The sequence below is a fragment of the Girardinichthys multiradiatus genome, chromosome 6 (genome assembly GCF_021462225.1).
Source record: "Girardinichthys multiradiatus isolate DD_20200921_A chromosome 6, DD_fGirMul_XY1, whole genome shotgun sequence".
Lineage (NCBI taxonomy): Eukaryota > Metazoa > Chordata > Actinopteri > Cyprinodontiformes > Goodeidae > Girardinichthys > Girardinichthys multiradiatus.
In genome coordinates, this window is record NC_061799.1 from 42,615,477 (window position 1) to 42,633,109 (window position 17,633).

General features: G+C 40.7%; 2 protein-coding genes across 3 annotated transcripts in view; both read right to left on the reverse strand.

Moving 5' to 3' along the window:
* Positions 1–16,785, reverse strand: part of LOC124869375 (tripartite motif-containing protein 16-like) — a 24,278-nt gene extending 7,493 nt beyond the window's left edge. Inside the window, exon 1 of one of the 2 annotated variants that reach the window (XM_047367169.1) lies at positions 16,614–16,785. In XM_047367169.1, coding sequence (XP_047223125.1) covers positions 16,614–16,770 — 157 coding nt within the window. In that variant the 5' untranslated portion in view covers positions 16,771–16,785. Of the gene's footprint in view, positions 1–16,603 lie in introns of both variants that reach the window. The other variant, XM_047367167.1, reaches the window with a different exon arrangement.
* The window catches only part of LOC124869373 (tripartite motif-containing protein 16-like), a 17,651-nt gene continuing 14,529 nt past the window's right edge, over positions 14,512–17,633 (reverse strand). The window contains exon 2 of the mRNA XM_047367163.1: positions 14,512–15,182. Within this exon, the coding sequence (XP_047223119.1) occupies positions 15,091–15,182 (92 nt within the window). The 3' untranslated portion in view covers positions 14,512–15,090. The remainder of the gene's footprint in view (positions 15,183–17,633) is intronic.

Below are 17,633 nucleotides of genomic sequence, written 5' to 3' on the forward strand. Positions count from 1 at the left end.
CATTGAAAAATACCAGTACTGACAAGAAAAAATGTCGGTAAATATTTCAGGAAACCCGGAAATTGTGGCTTCTTCTTCTGATAATTCACAAAAGCACAATGACATCTTAAAACGTAAGTAAGTAAGTAAGTATCATTAAATGCATGTGAATGTTCTCAAATTTTGTTTATATATATTGTTTATATATATATATATATATATATTTGTTTCTTTGTCATAGAACCCACCGCTGATGACCTTGATGATTTCATCTTGACAAAATCAGATTATGGTAAGTAAATGTTAAATGCAATAAAATATATATATATATATATATATTATAGTTAACCCTTGACAATGTTTCAATTTATAGATTTGATGAGAGAGGTAAACCCGAATGATCAAGTTGGAGGGTTCAGCGGCTGGAATCCACACTCCAAATTAAGAAGGCGAATTATTTCCAAACAAGAAAAACTCCCAACTACATCTGAACTTTCTTCTAACACAGAAATTACGACAGATTCTTTGAATACTCCTCCGTCAATTATCATCATTTCCCCTGAAGACACACCGGATAAGTTACCGGCACCTCCAGAAAGTAAGTCCTAAGAACTAACTGTTTTTCTTTGAGAGTGAATGTATTTTATTTATGTGTTATTAGAGACTTTTGTTTTAAACCTCAGATAAAACTGTTTACAGATTCGACTGAGAGCTCTGTGTAAGACATAGTTGTCGAGCAGGAGCAAGGTAAGGAAATAAAAATTAAATAAAAACAATATATATATATATATATGTATTTTAAGCATAGTTCAATAAAAATGTCATATAAACCTGTTTACAGATACATCCAAAGATGCCACATTAAATCCGCCCACCAGAAGGTCGCTTTTCAAAGATCAAGACAGCTTTCAGCAGAACGGCACAGTTTCAGTCCAACAAGAAGTGAAATCTGGAGGTTTTACCGCAAAGAATCGGAGTAAGATTTAAAAAAAAACTTGTGTATTTTAAAAACTATTTTCGTTTTATTTATGAACGCTGTGCTGCGCAGCGTAAGATAACTTTTTATTGTCTTCTGTTTTTACAGAATATTTAACCCCGGCCAAAAGACAGCGACTCTTTGCGCTACAAACCCGAGCAACGCTAGTGAGTGGTTTAATGAACGGTACGTTTTAATTCATACATACATACTGAATTAATTTTAATTCCCCTTTTTTTTTTTTTTTTTTTTTTTTTTTTTTTTTTCAGCTTTAATGTGATTATTTCAATATATATATATATATATATATATATATATATTTATTATCTATTTATTTATTTTTTGTTCATTCTCCTTACAGAGGTTACGTTGATGGTAGGACAGATTGGTCACAGAAACGGACAGCGCAGGAAGACAGTCTCTACAGCCTCACGGGATCTTCGTAATAAGGCCTCATCGTTAACGCTTCTGGCAGCATGTCAGATTCTGTTAAAGAAGCATTTTGGTGACATCAAGGTGATTTTAAACTGAACTGATCACTGTGTTTTTGTTTTTTGTTTTTTGTTTTTTCTGTAGGTTAGTTTTATTTTTATTTTTGTTTCTTATGTTCATAGAAAATGGATAACCGAATCAGACTTGCCCTGGATGAAATAAGAAATTTAGTTAATGAACTTAACGAAATTCCCGTTAATGCAGAAGAAAATAGCACACCGTCTCCACACAGCATTGAGCAAAATTATCATAATCCCTCTACGACACACTCCGCAGATCATCACGGGGGTCATTTCAATACGGGAGTAGCGGTTAGTTCTGATCAAGTAATCAGACTTGCCCTGGATGAAATAAGAAATTTAGTTAATGAACTTAACGAAATCCCTGTTAATGCATCTCCTGCTAACAGTGAAAATTTAATAAATGAACATCAGCATGGTGACGTTTTAAACGTAATCAATCAGGCTCTTTCCGATTTGAACAGCGAACCGTCTCCACACAGCAGCAGCATTGAGGAAAATGATCCACCTGACACTCATCAGAATCCTTCTACGTCACACTCCGCAGATCATCACGGGGGTAATTTCAATACGGACGTAGCAGTTAGTTCTGATCAAATAGAGCGAGATCCTCCAGCTGTGGTTGAACGTGAACATTTTAATAACCATGAAATAAGGAGACCTTTTACCATACCGCCGCCCTGTCCAAGTAACGTTCCAGATTTAGCAGCATTCTATACAGACATCATGCGTATTATAATTGAATTAGCCGACGCTGCGAGATCGTTAACCAGACGTAACGACGTTGTGCAGCTGGAATAAGTGGGTGAAAATCTCAATCGTCACATCACATTTACTGTTACAGATGATGGAAATATGATCCTGCCTGCTTTCGAAAACTTCCTCGACGATTTAGTACAATCGAATGCAAATATACCTGTAGATAATAACATGGAATTTGTTCTTCAGGTTGTTAATGACCCAGCAGGAGGTTCTAAGCGTAAAGCTGCAGGAACGTTAGACTGTGAACTGTTTAATAAGAAAATGCGTCATTTGTATATTATAAACAATACCGGTAATCAGTTATGTTTTGCAATCAGCCTCGCACACGTCTCTGATCCTGAGCTCACGGATCACTGTGCTGTAGAACTGGGGAGGAGATGGCAGCATCAGGCAGGCCTTGACGAGCAAACAGCAGTTACTTTTAGTGATATTGGTAAATTTGAAACCATTCTGAAGAGAAAAATTGTAGTGTTTCACAGAACCACGGGCTCTACTGCTCTGTGTAAATTTGAGACCAGTTTCCCCGATCGTTCAAACCCTCTGTTTTTGCTGTTATTTCAAGGTCATTACTATGGGATAAAAAATCTCAAAGGTTTTATGGGGTGCAGATATATTTGTAATTACTGTTACGCCAGCTATCAGAATGCCAATACACACCATTGTGAAGGTTATTGTCCAGTGTGTCGAACATATAAATGTATGCAAGAGATTAGCAATCCTGTAAGCTGTGCAGGCTGTCAAAGAATCTGTCGTAATTCTTCATGTTTCAGCAGACACAGGGAACCGCGCATCAGAAATAGTGCTGAAAGGCCTATGAGTGACTGTGAGTTGGTAAAACTGTGTAAAGTATGCAAACGGATATACGTTATTCCAATCAGTAAACCGAATAAACCACACGTGTGTAATGTAAAATGCAGTATTTGCGGTGAAAATGTACCCCCCAGCCTAGACATTACATGCGATGATCATAAGTGTTACATTCTGCCTTGCAGTGCAATTAATCAGCTTGATGATAAACTGATTTTTTATGATTTCGAATGCCTCGTCAATGAGAGCGGCGTGCATACCCCCTTTCTGGTCTGTGCTAAAACGTTGAAAGGTGATGAATGGTACGCTTATGGACTGAATTGCACCCAAAAATTTCTCCTGCATTTCAGGAGGCCAATGTACAAAGGTTACACCTTAATAGCGCACAATGCGCGGGGGTACGATGGTTACCTGATTCTCACAGCAATGCTGCAGTTAGGGATTAAACCTCATATCGTCATGGTAGGGAGTAAAGTTCTCTGTTTAACCGACCCTGATTACAGGTTAAAATACATTGATAGCCTGTCCTTCATGTGCATGAAGCTTAGTGCCATGCCGAAAGCGTTAGGCTTTACCGATCAAAGCAAGGGTTTTTTTCCCCACCTATTTTCCTCTGAACAACATCTCCAGTATGTAGGGGCTTTTCCTCCTCCATCCTGCTACGCTGTAGAACGCATGAGTCTTCAAGAACAACAGGTGTTTAGCAGCTGGTACACAGAAGCGAGCAAAGAGGTCTTTGACTATAAGAAAGAAGCTATTTGTTATTGTAAAAATGACGTTGAAATTCTTTTTCAAGGATGCTTAAAATTCAGAGACGAGTTCTTTAAGGAGACAAGTGTGGATCCGTTTAAAAGTATCACAATAGCATCAGCCTGCATGAAGGTTTTTGTAACCAATTTCCTTCCTCCTCAAACCTTAGCCATTCCATCACCTCTGGACTACAGACGTAGCAGTAAAACGTTCTCCAGCGCGTCCATTCAATGGCTCGGCTGGATTGCAGACAGCAGAGCCATATTTATCGAGCATGCATTAAATAGGGGTGAAAAGAAAATCGGGCCATATTCAGTGGATGGGTATGCAGAGATTAACGGTGTCAAAGTTGCGTTTGAATTTTATGGCTGTTTTTTCCACGGCTGTAAAAAGTGTTACATGCCTCATGACAAGTGTCCGTTGAGAGGGGTCGCATTTGAACAGTTTTACGCAGCCACTGTTGAGAGAAGCAAGGTGTTACAAACTGTGTACGGCCTTCGTCTCGAAGTCATATGGGAGCATGAGTGGATTGAAATGAAAAAATCAAACCCAGGGGTGATCAGCTTTCTTGAGAAAGTTAATGCACCCGAACCGCTATCCCCCCGGGATGCGCTGTATGGTGGACGCACCTGTCCTATGAAGTTGAGGTACACAGCGGAACCGGATGAAACTGTACACTATGTGGATTACACATCTCTGTACCCTTATGTAAACGCCAACTGCGTTTTTCCCCTCGGACACCCCACCATCATTTACAAAGATTTTGATGACCCCAGCAGCTACTTCGGTATAATCAAAGCTGTGGTCTACCCACCACGTAACCTGTTGTTCCCTGTTTTACCTTACAGAACATCCCAAGGTAAACTTGTGTTCACTCTCTGCCGCTCATGCGCTGAATTAAATTACCAGTCAGGTCCCTGCATGCATAATGATCAAGAAAGAGCTCTGACGGGAGTTTGGGTGACTGCAGAACTATGTAAAGCTTTGGAGTGTAGTTATCGTCTTGCTAAAATCACAGAGGTGTGGCATTTTGAAAAGAGAAGTGATACAATCTTTAAAGGTTACATTCATTGCTTTTTAAAGGGTAAGCAGGAGGCTTCAGGCTATCCATCTGAAGCAGTGGATCAGGAGAGTAAGTCAAAGTATATAAGCGACTACAAACTGCATCAGGGCATCCAATTAGACCCTGAGAAAATCGAGATGAATCCTGCCAAAAGGCAGGTTGCAAAATTGTGTTTAAACAGTTTTTGGGGGAAATTTGCGCAAAGAAGTGATCTGTCTCAGACCACAGTCATCACTAACCCTGAAGACTTTTTCAGCTTCATGTTCTCGAGTAAATACAGGGTTAACTATTTTCATTTTTTCAACCCTGAAATGTGTGTAGTGCAGTGGAACTACAGCAAACGTGTCATATATCCACCAAGTAAGACAAATAATGTGTTTATAGCAGCATTCACCACCGCTTATGCACGTTTAAAACTTCTCAGCAGCATGGAGAAGTTACAGGACAGATTGATTTATATTGACACGGACAGTTTGATTTATGTGACAAAAAGTGGTGAAACTCCTCTGGAATTGGGGAATTATCTGGGTGATCTTACTGACGAGTTAGATGGTGACAGCATTTCGGAGTTTGCATCGACAGGACCCAAGAGTTATGCATACCAGACCAAAAACCGTAAAAATGTAATGATACGTGCTAAAGGCATCACTCAGACGCATGAATGCAGCGAGAGGGTCAATTTTGACAGCATCAAAGGGCTGGTCGAGGGCTACTTACAGAGGTCAAGTGAGGGTGTCATTGAAATCCCTCAACACACAATCAGGAGGGATAAAAAGAGATTCCCTTTGACAAACGCGACATTTCTTAAAAAGTTTCGACTGGTGTATGATAAGAGACGTCTTTTTTCTGACGGGACAACTCTGCCTTTCGGTTATTAGAGTTGAAGAAGAAATAAAATAAAAAGTCACATGGATTTACAGGAGATTGATTTTGATCCTAGATTTAGAGCCCCTTTCTCATGTATGATAGTTGGACCCAGCGGCTGCGGGAAAACTTTCTTTGTAAAAAGTATTTTACAAAACTGTAATCATGTCATGGATATTGTTCCAGAAAATATTGTATGGATTTACACATCTTTTCAACCCATGTATGCTGAATTGCAGAAGATGAATAAAAATATTACCTTTGTGGAAGGATTGCCTCATTCTTTTGAAGATGAAAACCTGTTTCCTCCTGATCAGAATCATTTGATCATTCTAGACGATGTTATTGCTCAAGCCTCAGATGATGAAAACGTGATGAAGGTCTTTACCCAGTTTCGTCACCATCGTAATATGAGTGTTATGATGTTGACTCAGAATGTATTTCATCAGGGAAAGTTCAGTCGCACTATTAGTTTGAACTGTAATTATATGGTGTTGTTTAAGAACCCGAGAGATAAACTCCAGCTGAATATACTGGCCCGCCAAATGTTTCCATCTCAAAAGGGTCTCTTCTTGGAGAGTTTTGAAGACGCAACGAGAGAAGCTCATGGATATTTAATCATCGATTTTACGCCTACCTGCCCAGAACATTTCAGACTGAGAACGGGGATACTTCCTCAGCAGTGGCCTGCTGTGTACGTGCCCAGAACAAAGTAAGTCATCATGTCTGCGCGTATAAAAAGGAATTTACCATTATTCAGAGCTTTGTACCAGGCCTGTCCACAGAAACGTAAAGATATTCTCGCACACAGCTCTCCCGACTTTATTCAGGCTCTGTGCGAGATTGCACTGAATATCCTAAAAGGTAACATTAAACTATCACCCTCTCAACACCGACAATTGAAGAAACAAAGAAATATCATCAGATTGTTGGGTGATAAAAGAACCGGGATAAAAACTAAACAGTTGGCTCTCAAAAAGCAACGAGGTGGTTTTATTCTGCCCATCTTAACGGCTCTTGCTCCCTTGATCGGTGATCTAGTGGGTGGAATCATCAGGAGATAATGTCTCTCAGAACATCGCAGAAGATGTTTCTCATTTCACCTCATCAATTCAAGCGTCTGACCCAGTCAGACACGTCCATCAGACAGACGGCGGAGGAGAATTTGGATGCTGAAATGAGAGCGATATTAAACGAGCCGGGTTTGACGACTTATGAAAAAATCAAGAGATACGATGCTCTTCTCCAGAGGTATCTGACTTTACTTAAGCAAGGTGTCAAAGAAGAAGAACAGCGGGTCAGTTTAACGCTGCAGCGTGACACAGAGGTTCCTGAACATGAGCGGTCCCAAGAAAAACAAGGCCCAGGGCAGGACGAGGCCCCTAAGGATCAGGTTCTTACGGAAGTACTGAAAAGCCTTCCTAAACACAATCGTAAAAGTGCCGAGTACATTTTGAAGAAATTATCCGAAAGAAGTGAGAGTTGGACTTCGCGAGGTGAATTTGTATTTAACGGAAATATTATAAAGGGGTCCCACATGATTGATTGGTTGAAAAATCTCATGCTTCTGTTTAAAAAATCTGGAGCATCACAAACCCGAGGATGGTCTGATTTTCTACACACCTTGTCAGAGGTAAACATCCCTATATCTTCAGTCATTAACCCTTATGCTCGTGAAGAATATAGACGTTTCAAAACAGAGGGTACATCGATTGAAAATGGGGGTACACCCCCCAGCGTTAAGCAGAGAAGAAAAAGAAGAAGAAGGCAGATAACTCATTCTCCCTACTGGTCGAGATCTGAGCTGGAAGATCCAAAAAATGCTGATGGGAGATCAAAAAAGTCTCTTCGTAAGACGACACTACCACCCCGATGGATTACATTTTCACCATAAACCGTTATAAGAAAATGAAACATGTAGCCTATTTCTTTTATTCAATAAAATATTTATTGATTATATTTTTCAAGTCTAACTTCGTTCTCTACTTCACACTAACATATGATGTCATTACACAAATATTAAATCATAAGAAAAAACAAACAATGGAAAAAAAAAATGAGCCCTACAGGTGCATCATCCGGCAGGTTTGTTCCTTCCTCGTTAGTAATTTTCACTCTGAGATGCAACAGCGTATCGTTGAGATCCAGATACTTTTCTCCGTCTCCCGGAATGAAAAACTCGATCGGCCCTCCATCAGTGATTGCTGATAAAGGCTGGATCTCGGTGTAAATTTTATCTTCGATCGATAGCTGCGTCATTGGGGCAGAAAATAAGTCCAACTCTGCCAGCGTGCACTCTGATGATTTGTTATGTAAAAGAGCCATTATTTAAATATATCAAAACTTGTGGATGACTTCCTTCCTCTTCGTTTGTCAGCTGCGACTGATCTCCTTTTTCGCGTTTGTCGTTGTTTTTTAACCGTCCTTAAACGATCACCAGGGGGTCTTGTTCTGGGTCTTTTGGATAAAACCATAATTCCTGAACCTTCTTGACCGTCGATGTGTGTAGAACCACTCATTTTACTCACGGCTCTACCGATGACATCCGAAGCGATATTTGATGCAGCCGTTTTAAGATGGGGTTTTGCAATTGCAAATCCTTTTTTAACCAGAGGGGATACGAAGCGGAATAATTTTGAAAATAATGATCCAATTCCGCGTCCGTACATGACCGGGGCCCCATAAAACCCTGGCAGATTACCGCCTGATTGACTTACATAGTAATTTACAAAGCGATTTGGATCACGTCTCAGACTTAGATGTGCCATGTTCTCTCTTGCCTGCTTGATGCAGTGTTGAATGACCAGCGTAATATGAATGATAACCAATCAATCTTAGAGGTTATATACATATCTCTGGAATAGTTTATACAAATAAAATTTATCTCAGGCTACGTTGTGATATCACCGGTCTGAAGTGTAGTCTTATGACGGTCTTTCCATAGACGAAATTTACAGGAACGTTTTGGTCCGATTTAATTTCTATATTGATATTTTCAATATGTCTTCTGGAGACTGGAAGGTAGTGGGCGGGGTTAAACGTCTGAGTAATCATATCACTGAATGTGCCTTGTACTTTGACGGTCCGCAGTAAAGGTGCAAAAGTGTCGCCTACTATTTGTGGGCTGACCACGTCGCTGTAACAGTATAGGTGATAGAAACCAGCCTTTATATCCGCCGGAAAAGGAGCCAGTTTTGGTTCAGAAACATGAATCCATTCCCCTGGTTTCACGCCAATCATATAAGCTAGAGTGCTGAAGAAGCGTATTTCATACGGACTATTTGCTTGAAATGCAAATCTCTTTTGAACTTTGCTGAATTTAATGCGTAAACCCGATTTCAATTTTTTGAAAAACATTTCCATCTCTGTCTCGAGTTGAACAACGCTGTTATAGTAGCCACTTCTGATCCTTTGCGTATTGATCTCCACATCACCAACCTTCCTCCATTCAAAGTAGGCATCATAATCCGGTAAATTATGCCATGTATGAGGGTATGAAATCTCGGCTAATGCAACCATCCATTGGCCTTCTAAATCAATATGTTGAGCTAAATTTACACGGAAACTTGAACTGGTATTATTTTTAAACACTTCCATGCTAGCATTAGATGGAAGAGTAACGTAAAAGCCATCATCCTCTACCTGACGGTTCATGATGCTGTGTCAACTGTGAGGTTTAGTGCAAACCTTTTTTATACGTTTCGAAGTTCATCAAACTTGATCCAACTGTTGAATTTCTCAGGCCAGTTTTTCCAGCTTACAAAAACCTGTTTGACTCCCTTGACCGTACGTCGTTTTAATATTTTTTCCACTTGATACATCTTGTCGTTAAATATTTTTACTTTTTGAAGTTCCTCAGCGTAAAAGGAACCCTCGATAGGTTCTCCATCCAAATCTTTGAGTTTGTATACAGGAGGAGAACGGGGTATCCGGTCATAGACTGTAAACACTTCATCCGTAAAACTCTGTTCGTATTTTTTGTCAAACACTCCACGGACCTTGGATATTCTGACAAGATCCCCTTGTTTAAACGTTGTCACTGAGTCCTTGCAATATCTGTTGGACTTGACATCATACAGATTCTGAAACACTTGAAAGGCATTTTCAGGGGTCACTTCCATAGGGCTCATTTTAATGCTGGAGTGGTAGGAATGGTTGTAGCTTCTAGCTAGGTTTTGCAGTACATCAACGTACCGCCGGGTATTGTTAGCTGTAAAATATCTCCACATCCTTGTTTTTAATGTGCGGTTAAATCTCTCGACCACTGAAGCTTTTGCTTCACTCGCTGTGGCAAAATGTTCAATACCGTGTTTCTCCATTAAAACTTTAAATTTCTTGTTAAAAAATTATTTACCGGCATCAGTCTGAAGTTTTTTGGGGATCTGACTTTCTGTAAAAACTGATTCAAATGCCTTTACCACCTCAGCGGCTGTTTTCCTCTTCAAAACTCGTACATACGCCCTTTTTGAAAAGATGTCAATGACTGTTAATAAATAATTATAACCATCATTTTCCATGGCCAGAGCTTGCATGTCACAGAGATCAGCCTGGAACTGCCTCAATGGTCTGGTGACAAAAACTCTGTTTCTCGGGAACTTTATTCTTGCAGGTTTATGTAGAGTATAGGTATCTTCTCCTGATAAAAAATCTTTAACTTTTTCAACCGCAACCTTCTTTCCCGTTTCATCTTGCATAACCCTCCTCAGCCTATCTACACCCCCAAAACTTCCCGGATTTGAAGGGCTATAATATACTTTCTTCATCAGCCGTCTTCCTGCCATCTCTGCCGATTACTTGTTAAATAATGAGAAAAAACACACAGGAGGGTAGATTTATCCTTATTTTTTTATTTATTTAATTTTTTATTTATTTAATATAAACAAAAAAAACAACCAGAAAACAAAATCAGATAAAATGCAGATGAATTCAAACACTACTAGCTTTTTAAAACAACACTTTTGGGAAAAGGTTCCTACTTTAATTGTATTTAATAGTAAAAAAGAAAAAAGAAGAAAAATCATATAATGCAGATTAATTAAAGTACTGGAATACTAAAAAAAAAAAAATAAAAAATGATACAACAAGTCATCAAACATGTGAGATCAGTTTGTCAGTCCATAGCACTCTGAAACAGAGTTAAGTTGTTTGAGATGTTTCTCATCGACCATGCGATCATAAACGTGCGCTATTGCACTGTGGATGCCTTGTACCGATTTCAGTTCATATAAAACCATCTTGGCAATCGTCTTCACTCTGAAGTCATCCGCTTGTATGCTTCGAAGTACCAGAAGATTCTGAATAGCAGGAATGAGTTTGGGGGTTACGAGTCGTCGTACGATGCGTTGAAAGTTGACTTGGTAATAATCCTCCCCCAGTACCTCCAGGCAATGGTGTTGACGCTGGCTTGGGTGGTTCGTTATACATCCATAGCAGGTTTCTCTGAGATAGTTCAAAGAGGTTATGTTGAATAAATGAAGTATCGCTGTTTTCACCGTATTGATGAGGGTGGTTGAGAACCAACCGTCAATTTCGTCCTCCTGGTTACTCTCATCCTCTGCTGAAGGCTGAGGGTCCTCCATCGGTTCCAGGGTTTGTGTAGGGGCTTCGGTAGAGGGTGAGTAGCCGGTGGCTACCTCCTCCTCCACGACCACCTTCATGTCTTCAGGCAGGACATTCGCGTCTACAGACTCAGCCATGAATAGCGGTGATGGTGAGCAGAGGTCTGGAGAAAGCGGTAGATATTTCATGTTGTATCCTGTAGGTGATGCAGGACTGTAGTGGTTCTCTGAGAATGAGGATGTTGAGGTGGATGGTGAGAAGAGGTCAGGGGAAGGCGGATGATATGGTCCAATGTTGAAGCTTTCATCGTGCTCAGGAGAGAAGTGGATCTCTGCTCGGTGGTTGTAGAGATCCCTGTATGGTGTCGGTCCACTCATTCTCATGATACGATTCTCAGTGTCTGTGAGCTTGCAGTTATCCCCCCCGTATATATATCATAGGAAGGGGCGTGTCCTCAGAAGAGGGTTCGTTCTAAACGTAAAACAGGAAACGTCAGCGTTTTTTTCACTGACATGACATCGATCCAACTTCGTGACTTTTGGAAAAGGTCGGAAAGACGATGTCCAATTTCACTCATCTTCTCTGCCCAAGCTTCAAACGGCAGAGCCAGCATTGTCTTGAATACGCCGCAGTCCTGATTGAAAGCCTCCAACACAAACAGATCTGAGGGACTCGTCCGGTTGTTCCTGCGTCTGCTTGCCCGAAAAGACCAACGGCCATTTGCTGTGGTTTTTGACCCCCACACTGCGCTAAAGAGAGGTTCTCTCTCAGCTATTTCAACATCGGATGGTATATGAAACATTCTCGCCCGTTTTACAGGTCGAGGAGACAGTTCATTTTCTTCTTCTTCTTCTTTCTCCCTCTCCTGCCTTGAGACTGTTTCAGGGCTATCATTAAGGTGCGGGATTGCAAGCTTTAACACAGCCCAGTCGCTGTGGGTGAGTGTACACAGAGCCAGTGATCCATTAAATACCTCGTCTTGATCCAATTGATACAGGCAAAGCTCTCCTATTTCATACATGAAAATATAACCCCAGCTGCCAACCAGGCCATATGGCTCCAAAGACCATTCTTCCTGCAGAGTCTTGAACGGGGGTCTTTGTACCCTGCAGATGTAGTATGTTGATTTCTTAGGAGCATTCAATTCACGGGATGAATACTGGTAGACGGTCACTGGGGTTTCGCACAGAACTGACATACCTCTTGGCCGAACCGAGGTCTGATTTTCAACCATGGTTGTTGAAGTTGATTTTGGATCCTCATCATCGGTAGAGTATGTCACGACGGGAATTCCGATAGGTATCTCCGTTGAGGAAGTATATGATGCAGTTGCTTGTTCATCATCATCATCTTGGCACGCGTTGCGTTTCTCCTCCGCTTGACGATAAACTCTCTTAACTCTAGCCATTGTTGAACGGGTGTCCTTTTTTTTCCAACGAATGCTGCATGTAAAGTGCAGAGTTTTATCTCTGTATTTAAAGTAAACACTAAGGCACGCCCTATTGTTTTCATTGGGTTATTCAAGGTTTAACGATGCTTACAAACACACCCCCTCTATTTTTAATTGGTGCTGATGCCAAACAGTTTCCAATAATACCATATTTGTCTTGTTCTATTTATAACAAACACACCCCTGTGTTTTAATTGACTCATTTAAGGTATCGCCCCTAATGACGACAACCAATCAGCATCCACTGTTACGCCCCCCTTGGACACACCACCTGCTTGACCACGTGACCTCCTGCCCACGTGGCAACCACATGGCGCCCATATGGCCCCCACCGGAAATCCCGCCCTCACCGGAAGTCCCACCCACCTGTCAAAAAGTTTGATGAAAGGGTGTACTTAAATTCTCTTATAGGAACCCATTTGGTTTGTTATTTTCTACATTATTTGTAAAGATTTGGTCTATTAATGTAGCAGAATATGAAGTAATTGGACTGGTTCTGGTGATTTTTAGATACAAGCCCATACTGTACATACTATTGATAAACTCTTCTGTCATTTTATGATTGTTTTAATTGGACAGATCAATATATAAACAGTCTTGTTCAGACATTTGAAAATGGACTATTTAATTATCTCCACACTAGATCCTGCAGCCCAATAAACACAATAAACAATAAAATTTTTCATCTTTTCATTCCAGCAGATCATCTATTGCTGCTGTCATCCTCTCCACTACCTTAGACGTTGATCTTTTCTCCATATATATTCCTACACCTCCTCCACTTTTGTTTGTTCGGTTCTGACAGTTTAATTCATAGTCATCAGTTTCAAAATCCACCCTTTTCTTTGGGTTATTCAAAGTTTCTGAAACGTTGAATATTTTAATAAACTATTTATTTGACCTTCCATAGAACAGCTTCACCGGAGCATATTTTTACGTGTTCACCTGCTGTAGAGCCATTTTCTGGAGCATTTCAATATGCTAGACATCAATACAACCCTTACATCCCAACTTTTTATCATTTGTATGTAATAAGTCCATGTTCACTAAATAAATTGCTAAAAAGGGCTGCATTGTCATTTTTCACTGAACTAATGGAGCTAAAAGGTCAAAGAGCATCAACACAGTGTGGTTTCCAGCTGAGATGTTTCAGACGTGTCCACCTGGTTGCTGTTGGACATCCCTGCTTTAAATGACGTGAAGAAAATGAACAGCTGTCTGTTTGTGTGGGAATGTTGGAGCTTTCCTGGAACGTTTTCCTCCTCACAGACACTTTCAGCAGGTTTCACTGCACTCCACTGCATGTTCTACCAACACTGAGCCTCTTTCTTCCATCTTCATGATTCAGATGTTTGAACTGAATGTTGGGCCACGCCTTTCACACCATCAGTCTCTCTCACTGAGCATCGGCCGTCTGGGACCTTGAAGCCTTGAGAAACTGAGGCTGCTTGGTGTTAACAGTGTTCTGTGTGCTCCATGTAGAACAACAAACACAACAGCTCAGACCTAAAACAATGAGCCCAGATTAGTGGATTATAGCTGGTTAACGAGGCACAAGCATCTGCTGCTGGAATAAAAATAAACCATCTGTGTTATTTCTTTCTGACTTGCTGCTTTTTGATTGGTTTTCCTCCCAGAACAACTGTGGACTAGTTGGATTTGTAGAAATGGAAACAGTTCAGGCTGGAACATGAGGAGTTGAACAGATATATGAAGTGTGAGGAGCTCCTGGAGGTCTGGATCCACAAACTGAAGCTTTTAGATTTACAGGACACGAAACACACAAACACAAAAATAAACAATAACTTTATTTACAGTGATTTAAAACACAGATTTATTCTATATAACTAATAATAATGAAGCAATAATAAACACTTCCTGGACTCCATGTCATGTAACAACACAACCTTCCTGTAGGGGGCAGTATGCCATCACCAACAGAGTTAAACAGTGAAGAAACATGACAGCTTTATTGTGATGTTTCTCCTCCTAAAAATCAACAATACATGAAATCAGCTCAAGTCCACAATGAGACAATATCTGTTGTCTCCTGTGAGTCAGGACTCAACAAAATGTGTTCAAACAAGAAGGTGATCAAAGAACTGGTTTCACTTCTTCAACCTGGGAATCATTTGTCATTTTATTACTGAGTTTACAGTCTTTGCTGCTAAAAGCAACAAGAAGGGAAAAACAGCAAATATTCTGGTTCTGATCAGCTGTTTTAGAGAACAATGTTGAGAAATGAACAAATTCAACAGAACCAGAACATCAAATCTGAAGAAAAACCATTGCTGACAATCTCTGACTATTGATTCCTGTTAAGTTTAGACATAAAACAACAATGATCAAGAAAAAATCTGTTGGAGAATTAAATCAGAATCAAACTCACTGAACCTTCAGTAAATTCTGTGTACTTGGGTTTACAGAAATCTGCAGAACCTCCAACCCAAACTCCAGCATGTAGCGGCTGAGTGAATGTGGTCTGGACTCTGTGGAGGAGAGTCATGGTTTCAGAGACGCTGTAGAAGGACAGAAGACCTGCTCTGTGATCCAGGTACACTCCTACTCTGGAGGAACCAGGACCTGAGATGGAGGTCCAGATGTTGTTGTGACCAAATTTATAACCTTTTTGGGAACATTCTAATGACCAAGATTTGTCATTACATCCAAATCTACATTCATTCCCTCTTCCTGCTCTGCTGATGTTCTTGTATGCGACTGCTACAGTAACTACTCTCCACTTCACCTCCCAGTAACAACGTCCAGTCAGACTCTCTCTACTCAGAACCTGAGGATAATCAGTGAATCTGTCTGGGTGTCTAGAATCCATCATTGTCACCTTCCTGTTCTCCTCTGATAGTAACAGATCTGTGTTTGCTGTGTTTGGATCCAGTGTGATTTCACATGAATATTTTAAGAATCCAGCTCTGCTCTTTGGTTCTGGTTCTGACTGTAAAACCTCCACCTCAGTGAGGGTCAGTGAGATGTTTGTCCATGTGTCTCTCAGGATGTCCTGTAGTTTATCTCTGAGCTCTGACACAGCTGCTGTCACATCCTCAAAGTATCTCAGAGGACGGATATTGATGCTGGATGAGTGTGTAGACTCACTGAGTGCTGACAGTGAGGGGTAGTTGTGGAGAAACTGGTTGTGATCTTCTGTGTTTGAGAGCTGCTTCAGCTCAGCGTCTTTCCTCTTCAGCTCAGTGATCTCCTGCTCCAGCTTCTCCTGAAGCTCTTTGACTCGACTCACTTCAGTTTCCTGCTGGGATCTGATCTGCTGCTTCACATCAGAGCTTCTTTTCTGGATGAGACGGATCAGCTCAGTGAAGATCTTCTCACTGTCCTCCACTGTTTTATCAGCAGAGTGATTGATGGCCTCCACCTCCTGTTGAAGCAGCTTCACATCTTTCTCTCTGTCCTGGATTCTCTGCTGGATTTCTTCTCGTCTCACCTCCAGCTCTCTCTGCCTCTCAGTCCTTTCTGCTGCAGCTGAGACTGTGTCGTGACCTTTATGTTCATCCACAGAGCAGAGATAACAGATACACTTCTGATCAGTACGACAGAACATCTTCATTACCTCATCATGACGAGAGCAGATGTTCTCCTGGAGGTTCTTGGAGGGCTCCACCAGCTTGTGTTTCTTAAATGTAGCTGAATCATAATGAGGCTGAAGATGTTTCTCACAGTAAGAGGCCAGACAGAATAAACAGGACTTGATGGCTTTCAGTTTTCTTCCAGTGCAGAAATCACAGGCCACATCTTCAGGTCCAGCATAGCAGTGATCAGCAGGAGCAGCTTGGAGTCCAGTCTTCTTCAGCTGCTCCACTAAAGTTGCTAACATGGAGCTTTTCTTCAGAACGGGCCTTGGTGTAAAGATCTCCCTGCACTGAGGACAGCTGTGGATTCCTTTCTGATCTTCTTCATTCCAGTGTGTTTTAATACAGTTCCTACAGTAACTGTGTCCACAGGGAATAGTCACTGGATCCTTCAGTAGATCCAGACAGATCGAACAGGAGAAGGTTTCTCTGTCCAGCTGATTCTGCTCCATTTCTCCTCTCAGTCTCAGTGACTTTGTGAGTTTCAGTTCCTGAAAACAGAAACAGGTTTAATTTCTGATGTATGAATCAAGTGTCAGTGCAGAGAGGCTGCAGCCAATCAGCTTTCACCTTCAGCAGATGTTGGTTCCACCCAGCTTCAAGGTGTGTCTGTAAGCAGGAAGGAGAGGGAGGAAGATCAAGTTTCTGCAGCCTGCAGAATAAGCAGCAGAGCTGGAAAATCTAACATTTGCCTCCTTGTTTACAAGAAAGAGGTTTTTATATATTGACATTCCTTCCTCTGTAAAACTTCTTGTCTCCATTTCAATAGTTTCTCAAAGTTAATTTAGGTTTTGTTTTGTTGATGCATCTCAGAAGAATTTCAAAAATGATATTTCAAACTTCACTGTAATGAGATATTTGTCTTCAGTTCATGTAAGGAGAGTGTTCTTGATAACTGAAGGTGAAACCAAAGATCTCATCTTCTCCAGCATCACATGAGACACTCCTGATAAACTTCAGCCTTTATGTGACACACATATATTTACATCTGATTGATGTAAGTTTGTGTTTTCTGTAAATATAAACTGATCTCTTTGGGATTTTTTCAGAAACAGAAACTTACTGCTGGTTTAATACCGGTTTCTGCCACAAGGAGGCAGCATCAGTCTACACTGTCACTAGTGAAAAAAGTTCACTGAGTTTATTAAACTCCAACATACTTTAGTTTTATTACATTCAGACTAATCAACAGTTTACTTCAGGTATGTTTGAATATGAGTTCATATAAAATCGGCTACACTGTGAAAAAACATCATTTAATCCTGTGTAATCCTGCACTCAGTACCATCTGGTGGTCATTAGTGAGAATTGCATT